Source organism: Berghia stephanieae, chromosome 3 (assembly GCF_034508935.2).
Source record: "Berghia stephanieae isolate SIO BIC M18660-M18661 chromosome 3, UCSD_Bste_1.3, whole genome shotgun sequence".
NCBI classification, from domain to species: Eukaryota; Metazoa; Mollusca; class Gastropoda; order Nudibranchia; family Aeolidiidae; genus Berghia; species Berghia stephanieae.
In genome coordinates this window covers 92015269-92038110 of record NC_088362.1, presented here as the reverse complement: position 1 = coordinate 92038110, position 22842 = coordinate 92015269, and the positions used below count along the sequence as shown (strand labels likewise).

General features: G+C 34.0%; 2 protein-coding genes across 12 annotated transcripts in view; both read right to left on the bottom strand.

Annotated features, from left to right (window-relative positions):
* The window catches only part of LOC144968826 (uncharacterized), a 240103-nt gene that overhangs the window by 131430 nt on the left and 85831 nt on the right, over window positions 1-22842 (bottom strand). The gene's annotated exons all lie outside the window — the stretch shown is intronic.
* Window positions 15870-22842, bottom strand: part of LOC144968824 (protein spinster homolog 1-like) — a 41798-nt gene continuing 34825 nt past the window's right edge. For 3 of the 10 annotated variants that reach the window (XM_078907534.1, XM_078907533.1, XM_078907541.1), the window contains one exon: window positions 17163-17390. In XM_078907534.1, the coding sequence (XP_078763660.1) occupies window positions 17293-17390 (98 nt within the window). In that variant the 3' untranslated portion in view covers window positions 17163-17292. Of the gene's footprint in view, window positions 17391-20401; window positions 20531-20574; window positions 20604-22842 lie in introns of those variants that run through there. The other 7 variants (XM_078907540.1, XM_078907539.1, XM_078907538.1 and 4 more) reach the window with 5 other exon arrangements.

The window sequence follows — 22842 nt, the reverse complement described above, 5'->3', positions numbered from 1 at the left end:
TTGCACATTAATCATGAATATGTGAATCGGTCATCTTCACGCCTCAAGTTATCTCTAAAATAGACAACTAGACAATAATTGCAAATGTTATGCAATGTTCTTTTTCATTGTTTGTTTAGATACATACCTCACCATTTAATGTTTTGAACAGACATGAGTATTGCCATCTACGTCTATTTATTACGAGTCTGATAATCTGAAATTTTATGGGATTTTAGTAAGGGAAAAATTATTAAACTTACGCAAAATATTCTCCATTACAACAACAGAAAAAAGTGCAAATTTTCATTTTGAGAATCAAACGGTTTATGTCCGATTATCAGAATTAAAGATCACAAGTAGTTGCAGTCATTTAGAGTACAGTTACCTCCTACAGTAAACAATGATTGCTTATCCATCTTTTTGTAATCCAAACGTAATCCCACAACCTTTTTCTTTTCAATATTTAGCACCAGATTAGATACAATTGAACTGCGGTACTCGTAGAGTAAAATAACTATTTTGATGTGGGTTGCATCCCAGCATTATGAAATCACCACAATAATATCTTAATCACAATACAAACCAAATTGAATAAAGTGTAATGTATGTTATATAATATCTGGGTTGCTTAATATTATCATGCTGTAACTAAGCATGTTTGTCGATGTGATCCCATTGTATAACCTTGAAATACATCCGTTGTCAAACGTAGGCAGGAGTCGGAGTTAAACTGGCCCGGCTTTGCTAATTATTATTCCACAGGGACCTAGACGGTCTTCGTAGCTATTATTTTAGTTTGTTGAAAACGTCGAGCTGGGCTGGAGTTCTTGATTTGAAATTAATCTATTCCTGTTTCCACAAGGATTATGGCCACGAAAGAGTCCACTCCGGTCTTTGTCATCGGTTTATCCAATTCAGTAATCGCATCCTCGGGTAAAAAAGAAACTATATTGTTCCGTTTATCTTACTTCATCTCGGGCGCCTCTGATCAACATCTAGATAACCACGCCTCTCGGATAATAATAATAGTAATAATAATAATAATAATAATAATAATAATAATAATAATAATAATAATAATAATAATAATAATAATAATAATAATAATAATAATAATAAATCATTATTGTTCACAAAAATGGAAATCTTCTGGACGTCAGCAAAGACCAACATAACCTGAGAGTTTTTGTTTTTGTATTCAAGCGCTTGCAACACATTTAGGTCATATCGGCGCCAGTCAAAAGAAGAAAATGGAACAGTAAAAGTTCTAGAATTACAATTAAATCACCCAAGAATAAGTTAGACAAAGGGAAATTTGTTCGAATAGGGAACAGGTGTAGATTCCAAGAGAACACTATCAGTGTATCTAGTACGTCCCTTCTCCATCGCCATTTTGTGTCTCACGCCCCCATTATATCACTTTACCGCCAGATGACTTCCGCTTTCTTTTTCTGGTAGAAATAATATCCAGCATTATCGCACCGTACGGTCGAATAATCTCTTCAATTATATTATTAATTATAAAAAGCTGTCCAGCCAATGACAGTTGGATAAAGACAAGAAAGTAGGTTATCACCAGTGCTATGTGATGTGTGGCGTAATTCTCTATTGTTAACATTTAGGAAAATAATTCTGTTGTCAGGCGCCTTGAGTTAATACAAGAGTATTTCGTCTATTTCTAAATAATGCTGTCATATACACTCTGACCAACGTGTAATTATTTGCAGGTCTGAAAACTCAATTTGTTAATATCTCATTTTTGTAATGGAAATACGCTCAAACCAAGGCAAAATATTGTCCATTACAACGTTAAAACAGGCCCATATTTCGTCCGGTTATCAGACCTGTCAATTTATGCACATCGACTCTAAATTTAACCAAATGAACACTTCATGATTATTTTGACATAGTCCTTAGGTTCAAATTAAATTTCTTCTTCTCTTTCCTTTTTTGGTTGTTTTCAAAGATAAGTTCTACCATATATATATATATATATATATATATATATATATATATGTATATATATATGTATATATATATATATATATATATATATATATATATATATATATATATATATATATATTACAATATACAGCTCTTGGGTGTGCTTGTGATTTCCTGTGAACTAGTCCCATTTGTCTTATGTTTTACTTTGACACATGTGATGCAAGCTAGATCTAAACCTTTTGACTATTTTACCATCTCCCTTTTAACTGGCTCTCAAATGACTGCCATTGTGTGATGATCCTATGCTCATGATCTTACACGATTTCTTTATTTACCAAACACAAACTGATATCGACCAAATTTCAAATCAATATACGGGTGATATTAGAATCGAATGTCAAATCATAATAACATTTTGAAACAAGTTTTAGGATTTGATTGTGTTTACAAAGCGACCTATTTATTTGAAATTCAGCACCATTGAAAGGTAACATCTCTGCACGTCTAGTTATCCAAACGGAATTAAGACAAAAAAGGGCTAATTCAAATAGGATCAAAAGTACTGTCTATGCAAGAGAAACCCATCCCTGTGCCGTGTGCCATAACTTAAAAGGTGTACCCTGACACTAGCAAAGGAGCAAGAGGTGCTGAAAAAGTGCATCAATATCAATTAACGCTCAAACAATAGAGAAATGATTTACAAGAAAAAATCACCTCTCCCATAAAGATTAATCCATCTGACTGTCGCCCTACTGGTAAAAGACTCCAGACAGGACCCAGTCAAAATCATCTGGTCTCATAACTAAACAAAGACACTGGGACACATGAAAAAAAAAGTTGATATAAGGATAAGGGAATGAAGAGATGGCAATGTTATGGACTAGTTTAGAAACAAATGGCCTAGGCAGCCAATACTCCATGCCATCAGGAAAATTTCATGTTCACCCAAATGTACAATAACTTGTGAGTGGATACATGTATTTTTTTAAAATCATATTTTAGAGGAAATGTTGATTGATAACAGTTCTAATTTTCTATTCTCATTCAAAAACATTATATTTTATAGTGAGTGTAAACAGGCAAATAAAATTAATTTCAAAGGTCAATTTTCAAAATTTAGTCTCTTCGGCGATTTATTCAATCTAGGGGGTAGGAACAGCTTCAGACACTCAACTGAAATCTTATGGTTCTAGATGAATTAATACTAGTTTATTTTGTTGCTGAATACTCTAACAGTATTTTACAAACATAGAATTACTCTCTTTGTATTGTATATTTTCAATTAGAATGAAATTAAATACTACTTACTTACTTAGATGCCTTTCGCGTCTCGACCGAAAGATCGGGTCGCCTTCGCTGTTTCCAGTATTTCCTGTGTGAGGTGTCTCCAATATTGCCGGTCCTCTGCTAGGGTTCTCAGATTTTCAAGGTCCCCTGCCGTTATGAGACTAATGCTTTGTCCAAGTGTTGTGAGGTTTTTGTTTAGGATCACAGGGAGTGTTGTGATCGGTCTTCCTCTGAAAAGGTTCCCGGGTTTTTGGAAGTATCCCGACATGGCTTGGTTAGCTGGTATGTTTTTGTCCCTGCGTAGTATGTGACCGAAAAGTTGCCATCGTTGTTGTAAAATGTCAAGGGAGATTGGTCTTTCTTTTGTGATCTTATAGAGTGATTCATTTCAGATCTTTTTTGGGTATTTGATGTCCAGTACCCTTCTTAGCTGTGTGCGATGGAAGGCATCCAGATGTTCTTCTTCGGATTTTGTCAACGCCCAAGTGCCGCAGTTATACAGAAGTACCGGTTTTACAAGAGCACGGTACAGTTTCAGTTTGGTTTTTCTCTTTATTTTGTCACCTCTAATCCATACATTGGTGAGTTTACTGAGTGCGGCGTTTGATAGCTGTTTTCTTCTTTGTACATCCTCGGTGTCTCCAATTAGTGAGCCGACTTTCTTTGTTCTTTTCCATTCCTCTTTGTTCCTCGATATTGTTGTAAATTCGGTTTTATTGGCATTGACTTGGAGGTTATATTTCATGAGGGTATTTTGTATGATGTCTATATTTGCTGGTGTTGATCCAATAAAATCGATATCATCTGCATAGGCGATTTCTCTGGGGATTGCATTCTCAATATGAGTCGTTGGTTTTGGAATGACTTTTCGAACTTCTTTCAGAGCGTGTTCTAAGTATATTGTGAACAGAATCGGGCTCAGACTATCTCCTTGGGGGTCCCGATGTTACTTTCGAACTGCGTCTGTTTTGTGGCCCCGTATATCCTTGGTTGTATCTTTGTGTTGCTGAGGAGAAATCGGATTATTCGGAGCTCGTCTTCGTCTACTATGTCTGTTAATATCTCCAAAAGTTTTCCTCTGTCGATCGTATCAAAGGCTGCGGACATATCGATTCCGGTTATTGTTATGGATATGTTTTCTTTGAGTGCCTTTGCTGCCAACCATTTATGTGTCCATACAACGTCCGATGTGCTTCGGTCTTGGCGAAACCCGCTTTGGCTATGTGATAGATATTTTTCTATTTTCGGTCTAATTCTGTTGAGGACAATAGTTGACAGTGTTTTTCTTATGGTATTCAGTAATGTTATTGGGCGCAGGTTGTTTACGGGTCCTTTCGTTTTTCCTGGTTTTTGTATTGTAATTAGGACACCGCTGTTTATGTCCCAGTCTTTGTGTGTTGAAAATGTTTTGTTCATTATGTTTGCAATGCTCAGATCCAGGGAGAAGGTACCGCATTTCAGCAATTCAGCGGGAATTTCATCTTCGCCTGGGGATCTGTTATTGTTTAGGCACTTTATGCTATTTCTAACTTCAGTTGTTGTGATGCGGTTGTTTAGGTCTCTAGGGTTTCCTGAGACGGGCGATATTTGTGAGACTTGTTTGTGAAATTTCTGCTGGAAGTGGTCAGTTACAATGTCAAGGATATCGTTGGGATTTGTTGTCTGTTTGCCAAATTTATCCTGTAGTTTTGGGTTCTCGAATGGTTTTCGGTTCAGAGATTTCGTCGCTTTGAACATAGACGATGCGTTATTTTTGGACTTTTCTATTTCTTCCACTTTTTTGTCTAATTCCTCGTTTCTGTGTTTTATTGTAAGTGATCGAATTGAATGCAGTATTTTGTTTCGTTCCGTTTTCAGGTTTATTATTTCTTCCGAGTCTTTCGTGTTTTGTATCCTGATCCTAAGTTCTTTTTGTTGCCGCGATAGATCGTTAATAGCGATGTTAGGCGTTCGATTTGGTTTGTTCTTAGTTGTATTAATAGAGCCTGCACTTTCTTCCCCGCATATTTCATTGCCGCTTGCGTCTCTTTCCATTCATTGTTTGGATTGCTGTTTTGCTTTATTTTCCATAGACTTGAGTTAAGTTCATATTGGTAATGAATGCGACATTCTCGCTCATTTACTATTTTTGCCGTGTTTATTTTGACTGCCGTTTTACCTTTCTGTCTTCGTTGTCTGTACACATTTATGTTGAAATTCGTTTTTACAAGTTTGTGATCGGATGTTAGCAGTGTACCACCGTATGATCGCGAGTTGGTTGAGTAATGTTTATGGCGGTGTCGACAATGAAATTAAATGATTTTAAAACATCAAAACGCATAGAATATGGGCAAATATGCTATTTCACGCTTTTATTGTCCATACAATGACTTGAATTTGACATTTTAAAATGATATTATAAAACTTATAACAGTCACAAGATAATCCTCAAATCAATAACATCATTTAAGTTCAACTACTAAAATTTCCAATTTTGCTTGATTTCCGCATTTTAGGGGGTAAGGGTAGCTTCATAGACCCTTGCGTAAAAATTATATGTCTTAGATGAACAACTTTATGCTTATATTAAAGCTAAGTTGTTTAGAAATCCTTTTAAAGCACTAGAAAGGCCAGGTTGTCCACGTTTTATTCAGTTCGAATGGAAATATGTGAATCTAAAAATGAAAACGCAGAAAAAATATAGCCTGATTTTGAGGTTTTTCATTTTTTTACAGAGATATCAGTATCAGTAACTCTGCACTTTTGGTACTTTGATATGTTGCATCAACCAAAAATGCATCCACATGCATAATATCTATGTTTTAGATTGATAATTTATATAACAAATGCCGAAAAACTGTCACAAAGTTTTAGAGGGGGTTTACAGAAACGCATCAATATTTTTTTTTTCCAACAAACGGATTTCGGTGGATTGTTAGTTTGATAATAAGCATAATATGTGCAACTAAATATTTTAAATTTAGTTTGGTAACAATTTTTTCCTGGTAACCTTATTTTTTAGCTTTAATCTACTGGACTTATTCTTGATGGAGGTCTTTGATATAACATTGGCCATGACATCCTGCTGATGAAACTCCACTTCTTCAATGCGTGTTAGGAATCAGTACAGAAGCTTTGATTGGATTGTATTATACTTACTCCACTAGTAAAGGCTCCTGCCAAAAAGGCTACATTCAGAAGAAGGTTACGAAAACATATCAATATAATTTACCATAGTGTTGTTTTGTTTTGTTTTTAAGGGTTTTACGGCGCTTGCAACACATTTAGGTTATATAAGCGCCAGTAAAAAGGAAGAAAATGGGATAGTAAAACGTTCTAGAATTCCAATTAAAGCACCCAAGAAAAAGCAAGACATAGGTTACAACTGGGAACAAATTCAAATAGGGATCAGATGTAGATTCCAAGAGCACACCACCAATGTACTCAGTTTGAGATCACCTATAAGTCTCATCTGGACACAAGCACAAAATCCAACAAAGAGGAATACACTCAAATGCTTACATTATCTCAAAATAACAAATATAATAATACATAACAGAGAGATGATTTATAAGGAAAAAATATAATCTCCAAAAACAATATAACTATGCATTTGACTGTTTCCCTCCCAGCTAGGACTCCGGCCAGGGCCAGGACAAAACCAAGTAATCTCATTCCAAGACAAAGACAGAAAGCATGTTGGAAAACAGATATAAGGGGATAGAAGACACAGTATGTACCTCACTGCCCACTATGGGAGGTCAGGAAACCATAGTGTTAATTTGCAGGGGAAAATATCTCATCCTATAGAAATACCACTCACCCAAAGCAAAAAAAACATGAGGACCATGCAAAAGTATAGGACATAAACAAGGTAAAAGTCAAAATGTCAGTCAAAATATAAGAAAGATTTATTAAAACAATCATAAGATATGAAACATGTTACAATTTACAATATTTGAAAAGCTGTCAAATATGATAATATATAACAACACTCCCTGTTAAAGTGATGAAAAAAAGAATACAAACTTATACAGTTTTAAAACCACATTGCTGAAATTTCAAAACAAAACATGCTGTTCTAAAGCCAAAACGGTTTTGCACGTAATGGATGCTTTAGCTTTACTGGTGCACAAATTGCTGCTATTATCTCAAATATCATGAATTAAGACGACCTTCAACTTGCTGTAAATTTGACAGCTGAGACTTAAGACTTCTCGTGTTTAACCATTTTTGACAAGGTAAAGCTTATCTTAATTCATTGATACTATATATCTTTATAAAAGGAGTATAGGTGATGAGAGCATAATTTTATTAAATATGTACTTTGCCAAACTGTGCGCACTTCATTGACTGTCAATTAGATACACTAAAGGGGAATCACATTTCAAGTATACATGTTAGGTTTTTTATGATTGATTCTTACCACTAAAACCACAAAACAATAACGTCCTGTAACCAAATATACAATGGAGTCATCACTTTTAGTTACAAAATTTACAAATATAATTTATTTTAATCTGACGAATCATAGATGTATCTGATAGAAAATACTGACCCCAATGAGATATTTACCTAGACCAATATCAATAATAGTCTGATAAATTTAATCCTTTACTCCTTTTGGGGAGCTGCGTGGCTCAGCACTGTCTTTGCTTCATACCAAAAAGGTACGACTATCTGCTGCACTGTACTGTGTGTGGCCTTAAGTAAGTCACCTCTGCGCAGAGGTTGACTCCTGATTATTCCAGACTTCTCTTGGACTAGACCCTAAATACAAATTTCCTCTTGGGGATAAATACAGTGAATTTCATTTTCATTTTCATTTTTTTTTTAAATTTCATATTTCATTTTTTCATTTTACATAAAGCAGTTGAAATTGTAACAACTGTTCCGAATTTTACATGTCACTATCTTTCTCATGTTTTTATAGCTTCATAAATGGTTGGCATTTATCCACAACTATATTTCCATTTGCTGCTACTGCATTTCCATCTTCGATGAACCATGTTTGTGAAAACTGGCAGGTTGTTTTTATACTCTATCATATAGTGAAATGGATTTAATACTTTATATGTATGTACATATTTTTTTTTTTTTTCAATGTGACCCTTTGTTTTTATATTAAACCACACATTGCCAAACAATATTTTTCTCTGGTTACGGTTAATTGTTCACAATCTAAAATACTATTTTATCTACATAAACCTTATATACTACATGCATATCTGAAATTCACAATTTTCGCCAGAGGTATATGGCAACTTATGTAATATTTATAGACTATGTGAAAAATATAAAGAAATCATGGTATCTTGATAGTGTTACAAGTTACATGCAACTGACAATTTTTTTTTTCAAATATCTTTAAGAAACCTCAGTTATCAAAATAACCAAAGAGAATTAACTATCTTTGTTTTTAAGGGTTTTTACGGTGCTTACGACACTTTTAGGTCATTTCAGTGCCAGTAAACAGGAAGAAGGGATTATATTATATAGTCAAAATATACAAATAAACGCACCTAAGAAAAGGGAAGACAAAGGAAACCTGAACAAACGGGGACAGAAGTAGATTCCAAGAGCAAACTATCAATTATATTAATCTGAAATCAGCTAAAAGTCCCATCCAGACAAAAGCATGGGACTCCGCTAAGAGGAGCACAGTCAAATGGTTATTAAATATATTTAAAACGAAAAATATTAGCATTACATAACAGAGAAAATTTACAGTAAAGAAAATATCACCTCCCAAAACTATTAAAAATACATTTGACTGTTTCCCTCTCAGCCAAGGACCTTGACCAGGGCCAGGACAAAACCAAGAAATCTCATTTCAAGCAAAGACAGAATGAAAACTGGAAAATAGGAAAAGAAGAAAGAAGACATAGTAAGTGATAACCCTGCCCACTTTAGGGTGTCAACCCCCCCCCCCTCACCTTATAACTTAATTTTCAACAAAAGTATATTATACACAGTATAATATCATTTGCATGTAACTTTAGTAGACAATTATCTAAATCAAATTATACAATTAACTCATTGTATCCTTTATAATTAAATTATCTAAATCAAATTATACAATTAACTCATTGTATCCTTTATAATTGAATAATAATCTCACTTGTCATTTCACTCCACATAAATATTCAGAGGACAAAAACAAAAAACAACATACAGTGGAACCTCCCGATTACGACACCTCCGAATAGCGACAACCTCCTGATAACGACATTGACCCGTGGTCCTGATTTTTTTCTATTTAAGATCAGTAAAAAAAACCTCCAGATAACGACGCACTTTTTGATAAAACCTCCGAATAACGACATCTTTTTGGCGATTTTCGGCAGTTTTCGTAGATATCTGATACTAAAAATACCGAGTATGAGTACCCAAAGTTTATAAAAACGATTCCTGCTTGAAGCAATGAGAACGCAGCTTTTGAAACCAATGAGAACGCAGCTATTTTTTGACGAATCTTGGCTGATATGCATTAATAAAAACCAAGGTATAAATGTAAGTGTAAGCAAGTAGACACAAAATCTTGTAAAATGTGATATTATGTGGTGATAATAATAGTAGTAGAAGTAGTAGTAGTAGTAGTAGTAGTATAGTAGTAGTAGTAGTAGTAGTAGTAGTAGTAGTAGTAGTAGTAGTAGTAGTAGTAGTAGTAGTAGCAGCAGTAGTAGTAGTAGTAGTAGTAGTAGTAATAATAGTAGTAGTAGTGTTTTTGTGGGAGGAGGAGGAAGAGGATGAGGAATTTTATCTAACTCACTTGTTTTAAAGGGTTTTACAGCGCTTGTGACACATCTATGTCATATCAGCGCCAGTAAAAAGGAAGAAAATTGGAGAGTAAAAAACATTCTAGATTTACAATTGAAATGACATAAGAAAAAGTAAGACAAAGGGGAATGGTCTAAATAGGGAACAGATGCAGATTCCAGGAGCACACTATCAGTGTACTCAGTTCAGATCACCTAAAAGTCTCATCCAGACACACGCACAAGAACCCTCTAAGAGGAATACACTACAATGTTTTGTTTGTCTTGTTAATGTTAATAAAAACTGGTCCCGCTGGCTTTACCACACCCACTTTGTCCGCCATCTTGGAGACCTCTAAATAACAACACCTCCGGATAACAACATAAAAACTCGGTCCCGTGGCATGTCGTTATCGGGACGTTCCACTGTACTATTTATCTACAGTAACAACAGCATAATAATACAGAGCAGTCTACTTAAATTAAAGCTGTAAAGCCTGTTGACTCAAAAATAGGGCGACTTTATCCGAATTTGGGGAAACAATGTGTAAGTTATCAGTAAGCATATTATTGAGTGTATGTATGTCTGTCATCTGCATTTTTTGCGGCCGCAAATATCAGGGCGATCCGCAAATTTTGGCAAATTTCCCAAAACTGGCAAATCGTGGCAAATTTTGGGAAAATTGGCAAATCGCGTGGCAAATTTGGGGGGGAAAAAGAAGCGAAAACAAAATAACGAAGAAAAAAAAGTGCGAAACTTGAGAAATGTTGCAGCTTTGCCTGGGCCCAAACCCAGGGAAGCTACTCTCTACGGATAATGATCCTTTAAAATCTTTAAAAATAAATGTAGCCTCCTTAAATGTAATACAGTTGAATTACTTTAAACCGAAATTTTGGGGACCTTCTAAACCATTTCGGTTTAAAGACATTTTGGTTTAAAGCAAGTTCCCGTTTTGCGATGTTTTTCAAGGGTAGTAACTATTTTTTAAATTTGCTCATTTAATCGTATCATGGGTTTCCCCTTAACTTTTGGTAAAATGTAAAGCTACAATAAGATTGAAAGTTCTTGTGCGATAATTGATAATGAATGATGCGCATCTACTCAGAGGTGAAGTGAAATGGAACTGAAAAGGCGTGTCAATGCTAAGCTGTCTACTACACACCCCTCTTTTGTTGAAAAGCCATTAGGTTCAAAGGCCTAATTACATAGAACCCCCACCCCCCCCCCCCTCTCACACACATTCAATCAAAGTGGAAATGAAATGGCATTATAATGGTAAGTTGTCTACCACCCCCAAAGCATCAACACGAGCGAGAACATGTGGCTTGCGTGATTCTACACCACAACTCCCCCTCTTTTCTCATTTTTCCCCTGCCAGTCACCCGTTGTCTTCCTTTTCCAGTCTGTGCGATTGTGGTGCTGGCCAAACCCAAGTGCAGTGATTGAAGTGTTTGCCTACCCCCCCCCCCCCCCCCCCCACCGCTCACCCTCATCTTAAACTTACGCTCTTTGTTTTCATATCGCGGGGCATTATTACGTGTGGCCACCTCCCAAATTTTTGAAGAAAAATAGAGAGAGAAAAAGGGAAGGTGCTCTCAAGTTGTTTCGGTTTAAAGACAGTCCTTCTTAGAAGTATTTCGGTTCAGCGTAAGAATTAGTACAAAGATAATGGAGAAACTAGTACAATTTATTAAATTCTTTGCGGTTTAAGGTATTTTTCGGTTTAGCTTCTTTGGGTTTAAAGTAATTTTACTGTAAATTGTCTTTTATATATATTTTTTTCTGTATCGCGTGTTAATTTTTACTGAAATGCTTAGTTCTCCTCGGCAAATTTTGGTCTTTTTGGCAAATTTCTTGGCAAATTTTGGGGGTTTTTTGGCAAATTTTAGGTCCCAATTTGGCAAAAAATGCAGATGACAGGTATGTCGTAAAACCACTTGTGAGGCACTCATGTAAAATAGCAGAAAATTGAACTTAACACGAAGTAAAACCAAGCAGAGGCCGTTGTTAACAAATGATTGAGTCCTAAATGCATGGTATTGGTATTGTGCACAAGCCATGTGTATTTTGTCACAAAATTACAAGTGCAGTGACATTCAATAGCTTGATTCACAAGCCAAGCAAGACCATCAACATCTCTATACTACTCATAGTATTTGTGACTTAAGAAGCACTGTTTATATCGACATCATTTACTATTGAACCAATTGTGATACAATTACAGCTAGTGATTGTCTTAGTGTGAAGGACTGCCATCAGGTTTTGACTGCTTGCAGACTGCACTATAATCTATAACAACAACAACAATAATAATAATAATAATAATAATAATAATAATAATAATAATAATAATAATAATAATAATAATAATAATAATAATAATAATAATAATAATAATAATAATAATAATAATAATAATGTAATTTATTTATATAGCGCCTGTCCCATGCAATATAGCTCTAGGCGCTCAATATACATCATTAAAAAATTTTAAAAACTTATCATATTATCAACAACAATGATGACGATGATAATAATAATAATAAAACAACAATAAAAATAACAGTATTAATATAGAATGTTTTTCCATCAGCTCAGAAGAGCATTTCTTGGCACTTAATTGACGTTGCATAACATTTGCACACTGACTTACAAAACTTTATTTGAAACCATCTCGCCTTAAATTTACATGGAGCATCTATATACAGCAGTTTGGCAAATCATCCGTTTGCAATCCTCCTATTAATCACAACTTTACATCGGATATGTAACATGAAAACAATCTTACTCCAGCTCCACGTCATTGCTCATACTCTCTCTCTCTCTCTGTGTATGTGTCAATCTAACTAAACAAAAAATTAATTGAGCTTTGATATAGCGCAATATCCACCAAATGTGCTCAAAGCGCTTTGCAAGGGGTCCCTGGCCAACAGCAACACTTTAACATATAGGACAAGACATGCCACCTGTTAGGCGATATTACAATTATTTTCCTACAGAGACAACACTGTTATCGGTTAGGTACTCATTTTACACCTGAGTATGGTGAGAGAATGTGAGTAAAGAGTCTTTTCCAAGGACTCAACTATGCGCTGAGCGAGACTTGAACCCAGGATCTACCGATCTGAAAGTGAGTGTCATACCACTAGACCACATAGCTGCACTACCTATCTGTGTTTGTGTGTGTAGTGTATGTGAATCTAACTACCTATCCATCAATCTCTCATTCAACCAAAAACATAACAGCAATGATACATATTAATCCACCTTCTGTGACAGTCTGAGCATTGCTAATAATTATAGTTATAGTCCGTTCCACAAGCATTGCACACACGATGACGTGAATATCTTCACAACCTTCTGATGGATTTTAATGAAAATTGCAGAGATGCCAGCCTTAAATTTGGCTCACAGGAATTTCAGACACCACTCGGAGGAATTTCAATGCCAAAAGAGGAATTTCAGCATACAAGAAAAGGGAATTGGGATGGTATTTGGGATTGTGTTTACATATTGTATAGTTCTAAATAGATAAGTGATTAGAAATATATTATGATATGTAAACACAATGCCAAATACAATCCCAAAGTTTCCTTATTTCAAAAGAAGTAAAGCTCCAAAACCTAATGGTAGTGATTGTAGTACTGGTGTAGTGAGGATGATTTAGTGTTGGTGGTTGTAGTAGAAGTGGTAGTGATGGTGGTGGTTGAAGTGGTAGTGGCAGTGATGATGATGAGGTGGTGGTGGTGGTTGTAGTAGTAGTGCTAGTGATGATGGTGTGGTGGTGATTGTAGTAGTAGTGCTAGTGATGATGGTGTGGTGGTGGTTGTAGTAGAAGTGGTAGTGATGATGTGATGGTGGTGATGGTAGTGGTTGTAGTAGTTGTGGTAGTGATGATATTTCACATTTAAACATTCAAAGAACCCCCCCTCCAGTGAAAATAATTAAAGAATGGTGAATGCGACCAGTGGAATTTCGTGACATGTCTTGTCCGACCTTTATGAGTTGTCTTGCTCAACAGTTCTGTCATCTGCATTTTTTGCCAAATTGGGACCTAAAATTTGCCAAAATTTGCCCAAAAAACCCCCCGAAATTTGCCAAAAAAATTTGCGGAGGAAAACTAAGCGTTTCAGTAAAAATTAACATGCTATACAGAAAAAAATTATATAAAAGACAATTTATTACATTTAAGGACTTAAGAAATGAAATGACTGTGATTAGCGTTGTTACAAAGATTTTAAAGGATCATTATCCGTAGAGAGTAGCTTCCCTTGGTTTGGTCCCAGGCAAAGCTGCAACATTTCTCAAGTTTTGCACTTTTTTTTATCGTTATTTTGTTTTCGCTTCTTTTTTTTCCCCAAAATTTGCCACGCGATTTGCCAATTTTCCCAAAATTTGCCACGATTTGCCAAAATTTGCGGATCGTCCTGATATATATAAATGGCAATTTGCGGCCGCAAAAAATGGAGATGACAGACAGTTGGTCGGGCGTTATGTCTTTGCGAAAGACATTTCTCTTCATCCTATCGAGATGGGCAAAATAATTCAGAGGATCCCAGACCTGTCTAGTACTACGAAAACTTCTACACAACAACATTCGCTTCTTTGTCAATAATTCTTGTTGAAAAGGAAAATTTAGTTCCTTAGAACCTATATTCAAGCCTTTGAAGCATTTTTTTGGATCTGCTAAGGGAAATTTATTTAGTTCCAAAGCTATTTAAAGTGACTTTTTCTTTTTTCCCTTGAAAACCACGAATTTTTTAAATTTCAAGCAGGCAGCTCTGGGATCCCCCTGGTTTTTGACATCGATGTCTTTGTCCAAAAAATGTATTAGCACCTAACTGGCTGCTTGATTTGTCCACAAGGGAAGATATAAAGTATAAACGTTGTGAGCCTGTTTTCAACGCTGTGAAGTACTTGCTAAATGCTTTAGTAAACCATTTGAAACAACCCCAAATTATTTGCTAAGCTACGCCACTGAATGCATATTTGTTATGATTATTTTCCCCATTCATTAGTGTAAACAGTTTAAAGTTTGAGTCATATTCTATTGCAAACAATGAAAGATCAAAGGAATTTGGCATTTTGAGAAAACTGTTTGGTCTATCACTATAAGTATTCAAAATTCGCAAAGTCCCCTAAAATATAAGCTCGCATGCAAAAAATCGCGTCATGACATTTCGTAACTTTGGAGGAATTTGCAATATTCCGTAGGCAACAGACTTGGAACGGACTATAACATATAATGACAGGATGAATCATAATCTTTTTTAAATGAGAGTGAATTGTTTTATGATACAAAATAATCAACATGTCAGTATCATAAGACAACATAAGAGTCCAGACCAGTTGTATACATATATTCCAGATTAGGTTAGTCATAAAAGTTAAAACAACGCCTGAGTCACTTTCAGGCAATGGTAGCCAGTCAGAAGATGATAGTAAACAATACATGCAACAATTAAGTTGATAATAGATATAGAATGACAAATGGGGAAAAAAGAACGGTAACAATGGTGTAACTAAGGCAAACCTAATCACATCAAATACTTTGTCAAAGTAAAATCTGATAACAGGTTAGATTAACTCCCCCCCCCCCCCCCCCTCCCTCTAAAACCACTGTAAGTGTTAAATCATTATCATCGAGTAACTATCAGGTGTGAGGTGGCCAAATGGATGTGACATTGCACTACAATTTGGGAGAGCAGGGTTCAAACTCTTTTAAGGCACTTTCCTGTTTTATCAGTAAGCCCAGTTTTTGTAGACATGGTTAGCAAGTGTGATGCTTATTGACTTCAAAAAGCTTTAGTGAAATGTATTCCATTAAATAATACGTTGTCAAGTCATTGCAACAATGCCCTGGGTGTTAAGTGATAAGGATAAAGTTTTGTTTTTTTCCACTTTCGAATAAATTTTTTTTTGTTATCAATACTATATTTCTCTCAAGTTATATAACTGGATATTAGTTTAAATGGTGTGGATGTTCTGCACAACACAGATGTGCTATCATGATACTAAGAATAATATTACATACATGGTAGTGAGTTCAAAGTTCAAATTTAATTGCACGCAACAGTCATCACAGAAATAAAAGGACATGAGAAAATATTTGCAAGGTTCATGGACAAGTGGAATGTCAATCAATCTCATAAAAAGTAATAAACTTATCCAACAACGTTGAATTCAAGAATTCAAGTAAAAAAAAAAAAAAAGAGCCTTACAGAGCTTGAGTTTATCCAAGCTGTCATTGCAACTTGTCTCAATATTCATTTTGTGGTGAAGACAGAGTAGTCTATCTACAGCACAAAGGTTGTCTTTCCAAAATGTCAATTTAACCTACAATCAAGCCCATAAATTTCAAAGATAAGACAAATCACAAGACTTGTCTTCAATTATGAATGGCTTTACTGATGAAAAACAAAACAAAAAACAAACATCTTCTCCAAAATATAACTGTGAAAATAATCAAAAGCAGATGTGAAATGATAACATTGATGGGTCTGGTAATGGTACTGTAGTGTATACCATCGGAAGAACCAGTTGTTTTGTTTTAGTTTTTCATCCTTTTTTTTTTTTTTTTTCAATTTTCTCATTTTCAATAAAAAGTGTATGTACATGGCTTTGCCTTCTGACAGCAGAATCACTCTGCCTCATCAATTTTAGTGTTTACTTTACTCCATGATGGGGCGAGCCTGAAGACGTGCACAGCACGCTTTGGAGACTAAGAAACGAAGACAAAAAGATGATGCAAGTCTTAATGAATGAAAAAGCAAATATTTGAACCAGTAACAACTATCAAAAATAAAGTAAGAAGCCTATGATATTCTTATTTCAAAATAAAATGAAAAACAAAATGTAATTATCATCCTCTCACTTGAAAATAAAATATATAGATATCCGACATATGTATAGATATGAAGGAAAACCAAAAACTAGAGGTGCCTAAATGAGCCAATAAAATTGAGAGAAAGTAAAGTGAGTAAAGGTTCTTTTATACATGAGTCACATTTACTCACTTTATCTTTCTCTCCATATGAAGGAAAATATCGTTCTAGTCTTCACAGGAATGGCAAATAAAACAAATTTGTTCAATATCCATTCAAATTTTAACTCTAGAGTTGAAATAAATGTCAATTCATCTTTATATTACTAAAGACTTGCTATAACCATTTGCCACAGAATCTTATGAATGGTTATATATTATGATATATTGGTTAATAAAACTAATGTATCTGTTGTACAAAATAAATGATAAAACAGACATAGCAGAAAACTTTTTTTAAAATTTCAAAAACAAAAAAAATTAGTTGTAAAAAGAGGATTTGTTCCATTTTCCTAGGTCACAACGTTATGACCATTCTCATGAGGCTGCTGGGAAGGTGGATAAGATTGTATTTCCTTTGGTAAGACTTCACCTGAATTTCCTGGAAGACCTGGAAACACAAGATTGGGGGTAAAAATCAATTCTCATTGTGATGTGTAGAGAAATCACTTCAGGAGTTGTGCTCCATAACATTTAACTCTATGAAAAGAAATTCAGAGAAAATGGAGAGTCATACATAGTTTCTAATTAACATAATCTATAGGAGACAGTGGATACCAAATAAAGGTGTAATAAAACATTTGTTAGAGACCTCATTATGATGAGGAATGAGACAATTATTTATATTCCTTAAATATAGAAAAAGCTGAACAAAACAAAATATTGAAAACTTTCTTAATTCTACAAGCCGTTTGAAATCATATGAAATTAAAATAAAATAAAATAAAATTCCCTTTATTCATCCCCAAGGGGAAATTTGACTTTAGGGTCTATCCCAAGGGAAGACTGGAGTAACCCAGACATCAGCCGCAGTGCAGCGCTGCAAAGTAAGCTAGAGCGAGGTGACTTGCTCAAGACCACACAACGAGGCGGGTAGTCGAACCCGATACCTTTTGGGTACGAAGCAAAGACCGACCGCTGATCCATGCTGCCCCCTTCTCCTGTTTCTTCGATAAAAATAAATTTAAATTTTACCATATCCAATAAATGTTTTACAACAAAAAGAATTTTAAAAAACAAAAATATTAAAATTTCGTAAATGTTTAAAAGGTTTACATATATAAATACGTGACAGAAGTTGCTCCTGCAAGTAAAATTCAGAATGAAGAAACATAACTCATATCATTGACATTGTCATGAATAATTTATCAACAAAGGATAAGCTAGGGTGCTCAGCACAAAGTGATATAAAATTTCAATGAGAATTCTTTAATGGTGAATAAAAACTGGTTTCTATAGACATCTAGAGATGAAGTGAGTAGGAAAGTACTAGAAGACAATAGAGAATAAAAATTAATTCTATAGACATTTAATAATTTAAATCAACAAAACTAAATAAAAAATCAAAATGTACTGATCAAAACAAACAAAACCATTGAAAAAAAAAAATAATAAAATGAGATGAGATTAAATTCATGGGCATTTGTTACAATCAAATCGACAACAAAAAACGTATTAGTGTCTAAAATCTGCCGGAAAATTCAATTTACAGAAACAATATACGATTCTTTTGATTTATTTTTTTTTGCCTATCCCTGCCCCTCAATTATTTCCTTATAATGATTGCATTCAACTGAGTCCCTTTAAACTGATACACTAAAATATACATGGACTAAAAGGAATAAAAATCCTTGTCAAACACCACACAGATCACTTTCAGGTAAGCAGGACTTAACTGTACTGACAGGTCTCAATCATAATCATTAGGTTTTTGAGTAACATCAGCAGTTTGTTTATTTGTAAATGTAATTCTGTTAAAAGGTTTTTAAAAAAAATAATAATTGAATTTCTGTGAGCACTTGGCGCCTAGTTGCATGCTATATCATTCCTCTCCTATCATAAGCTGGGAGGTGGAATTTGGATTTCAGGTCAAAAAGGCTTTGTACTGAATGTAATTAATCTTGCGGCATATATCATTGAAGCAAAGATTGCAAATAATGTCAACCAGCAAAAACGTTTTCTTACAAAGATCTTATATACTATTCCAACATGTTACATCGAGACATATTGTTTATCAAATTTTACTATGGTGTTAAAGAGACATATAAAAATTGAGCACTGCAAAATTTCGTTAATTATGCTTTATTTATAGAGGAGCAATTTGTTTACTTAATTATGTTATTATGTTAAAGGGAAGCATAGAAAGTGGCCACCACAAAATTTTATTAATTATGCACACTTCATGAGTCATTAGAAAACAGAGTAAACTAGAATAATGCATGAAACCTTATTTAACATTCTTTGCATAAAACTTGATAAATTCTTTACTCAAACTCTTTATAATAAGCTATGCTTCACTTTTAGTTTTAAAAACATAAATAATTATAAGCGTATTCTTCATGGATATTTTATGATTCTTTAATATTAATTAGTTCACAAAACAAAACAAGATATCTTGTAGATTTGAATTATATTCAAATCTATCAAGTCCAACATGAATGCACATCAAATTTGTTGGCCAATCATGTGAACGCAAGATGAGTTAAATGACTCTTAAACAGAACAGGTTGAATTGAAGGAAAATTTCTTATAAATGGTCTTCATTTTTGCTTATGTCTGTTTTCTTGTTTAAACCTATCTATTTATTATATATATATTTTCTTTTCTTTTTCTTGTTTTTAATTGTTTTATTTTGTTATGGTTATTTCCAGTTTCTTTCTGGTGATAGTGATGGCAATCATGCATGCAGAGGTAGACACAGGAAATTCATTTTAAAAATCTTTTGTAAGTATCGTTATCAGAAATTATATATTTTATACAGCTATGAAATAAACCACATTCGAATACGGGTAAAACTCTCTGGCTGGGCTAATGATCAAAACGAAAAAAAAAAAAAGTCAAAAAATTTATAATCTTTGAAAAATATTCATAAGATGTGAGCAAATCATACAAACAAGGCTTTTCAATAAAAGTTTGAATCAAAACGTACAAAACAAATATAAAAACAAACTTAATAAATATCCTTTTTTTTAAATATATAAAATGACATAATGAAAGTATTGAGACTAAACTTCAATGTGTCTAAGGTTAATCTCTGTAATTTCCTGAATAAAGAGGGTGACTTTCAAATCAAGATAAAAGCTAAATCTACAAATGATGAACTAGAAAAATACAGTTTCAAGAGTTTATTTTAGGCCTTTCCTGGCCAACAACCATCACTTTTCTCTAAATAAACTATATCATCACCATCAACAACAACAACAATAATAATTAAAAATAATAACAATAATAATAAATAACTTTCAACAACATTTTTCTACGATCAATAGAAAAAGCATAAGAAAAAGTAAAACAATTTTTAAATCTTGAGAGAACAAGCAGAAAAAAAACCCTTGATAAATAAAATTGGAAAAGAAATTTTGTGTAATGCAATATAAATCAATGGAATTATATTGTGTTACAAGAGTGCATTAGTACTAAAGATATTATCAAGTTGTTAGCATAGTTGTTAAATGTCTATCAAAACAAAAAAAAAACATAAACTACCATAAATTTAAAGAGCTGAGTAGCTGCGGGTCGGTTGTATCCAAGCTGAAGCAATAAAATAATTAGTGTGAAAATGTTAAGAAATTTACCATTAGCCATTTGAAGTGATATCTTCAACCTACAAAAAGTGATATGCAATAATATCATTACAATAATATTGCAAAATGCCATAGTCATTATCATTTTCACTCTATTCCATTCTGCCAACATCCTACTTCTCCCCCATCACAATTCATCATTTGATTCCTACAACATTACAAATAATAGAACTTTGGTCAAGTATTATACGTTTCATTTCGTTACAGGAAAAGAAAATCGTCTGATCAGATCTTGCATGCCACTATCTGCAAAACTTTCTATTCATTGAATTTTTAAAACACTGAGTCCTAGAGAAGAAAACAAAGTTTAATAAATGATAAAATACAATTAAATGAATCCTTCTAATTCCCTTTTATAAAAATAATGATAAATAAATTTTAAAATTAAAAATTAAAATGAATAATAAAAATTGTGCAACACAATCTACTGCATTAAAAAAATATCCAAAAGGAACTATCAAATAAAAGGAAGACATTCAAAACTTTACAGCGAGAATATGGATGACATATCTTATTCGAAAATTTGTCAACTGAAATCTTCACATACATCTACAACAGGACAAACCAGAGTCAAAGCACTTTAAATTTTTTAAAAACCAAAGTAATGGAACTTTTATGTTTAAAGTGAGGAAACGAAATAATGTGATGAGGTTGAAAATGTAATTTTTTAAGACCATTTGACAACTCCCTTGCATAATTTCTAAATAGTATTTTGCTCATCCCAAAGGGCTCCAATCCGAGTAACAGTTTTTGTATTATTTTTAGCTGTCACAGCACATAGTGAAATGAGTTATTAAAGACCACCTCACTAAATATGTAAAAATATTTTTTTTTAAAACAGCAACGTCCAAAATATCAATTACCTCTTGTTTAGGTCAACTCTAACCCTAAACAGTGAAAACAGTAACAGACAATGTTATCAATGTGCAATGTTTCAGTCTAATGCGATAAACAATTGACCTGAGACCTTAGGTCATAGGGTCAAATCTTGCTGTGAGTAGTGCAAAGGTAACAACTTTGAAAAGACTCTTTACATACACTTTTTATCCATATATAATATAACCATTGTCCATGGAATAGAAATTATGATTGTGATTCAAAGTCTGCACATTTCGTGGTGTTGTGTGCCTTGATTTCAAGTCAGTTCCCAGGTTTGACTCTCATCAAAAATTTCATTTCTATATTGTCTTCTAGCACTTCCCTACTCTTCTCATTTCTTGTTATTATCATAACAAGTGCTTGCTTCACTCACTTTTCTGAAAAGGTTATGGTTAACTCCAAAGATAAAGAAGACTAGTTTTAAGACAGGAAGTTAAGCTCGTAGTTAAATATTCTTATAACCTTTTTTAAAAAAGGCAAGTTCATAACAATGTGGCCGATAAAAGTGGAATCAATCCAAACTTCCATACCTAGTAGTCCCTCAAAGCCATTAGGCCCAAAGAGCCAGATTTTATCAAAGTTCCTATAACAATGGCAATTGCTTTCTACCATTTGGATAGGACACGGGTCTATAGCAAAGTACTTGCCACCAGATCTAACAGACCCAGAAACCCAATCACTGCAGGGTGGACTGGGGGTCAGAGTAAAAAAAAAAAAGTGATTGCTTGTGAGAAGCCAGTGCTTTACTAAGCTATCAGAACCCCTTATAGCTAGACAAAGATTGTAAATTTGATTGCAACCTTTGGATATCTATTTAAAGCTATGCATAGAAATTGGGCTCACTATCTTTATAAGTCCACTCCGGATAATCGCAACTTTCGGTTAACCGCAATATTTCCCAAGAAACAGAATTAATTCTATATAAAAGTCATTGGTTAATTGCAACAAACTTCGGTTAATCACAACAAATATTCAACTTCAAAAAGTGGCAAATTCAAGAAATCAAACAAACAAAATTTCATGATTGAATTTCATAATGGATAAAATCATGGCAGGTTGAAGAATCGAGAGTGGGCGGTGTTTAATGCTACAGTCGTGAGTCACCATTCTATTAGAAAAAAAAGAGGGTGGGGCATTGTAATATGTATTTGTGCGGTTGTCTGTGACCATAAGATAGGAGGCGAGGGGGATGGGCATAGTCTAGACAACTGGTAGACAATGGCTGTTGTAAAGGACAGACTGAGCGATATCCTTTATGTTGGGATTGACAACTGTGCATTGTGACCAATGGGTTTGACAAGAGCTTACTGTCTTTAACTCTGACACATGTGGAGAACAAAAGAGTGAAAATTAATCCAATCTGAATAAGATGTTAGCTTG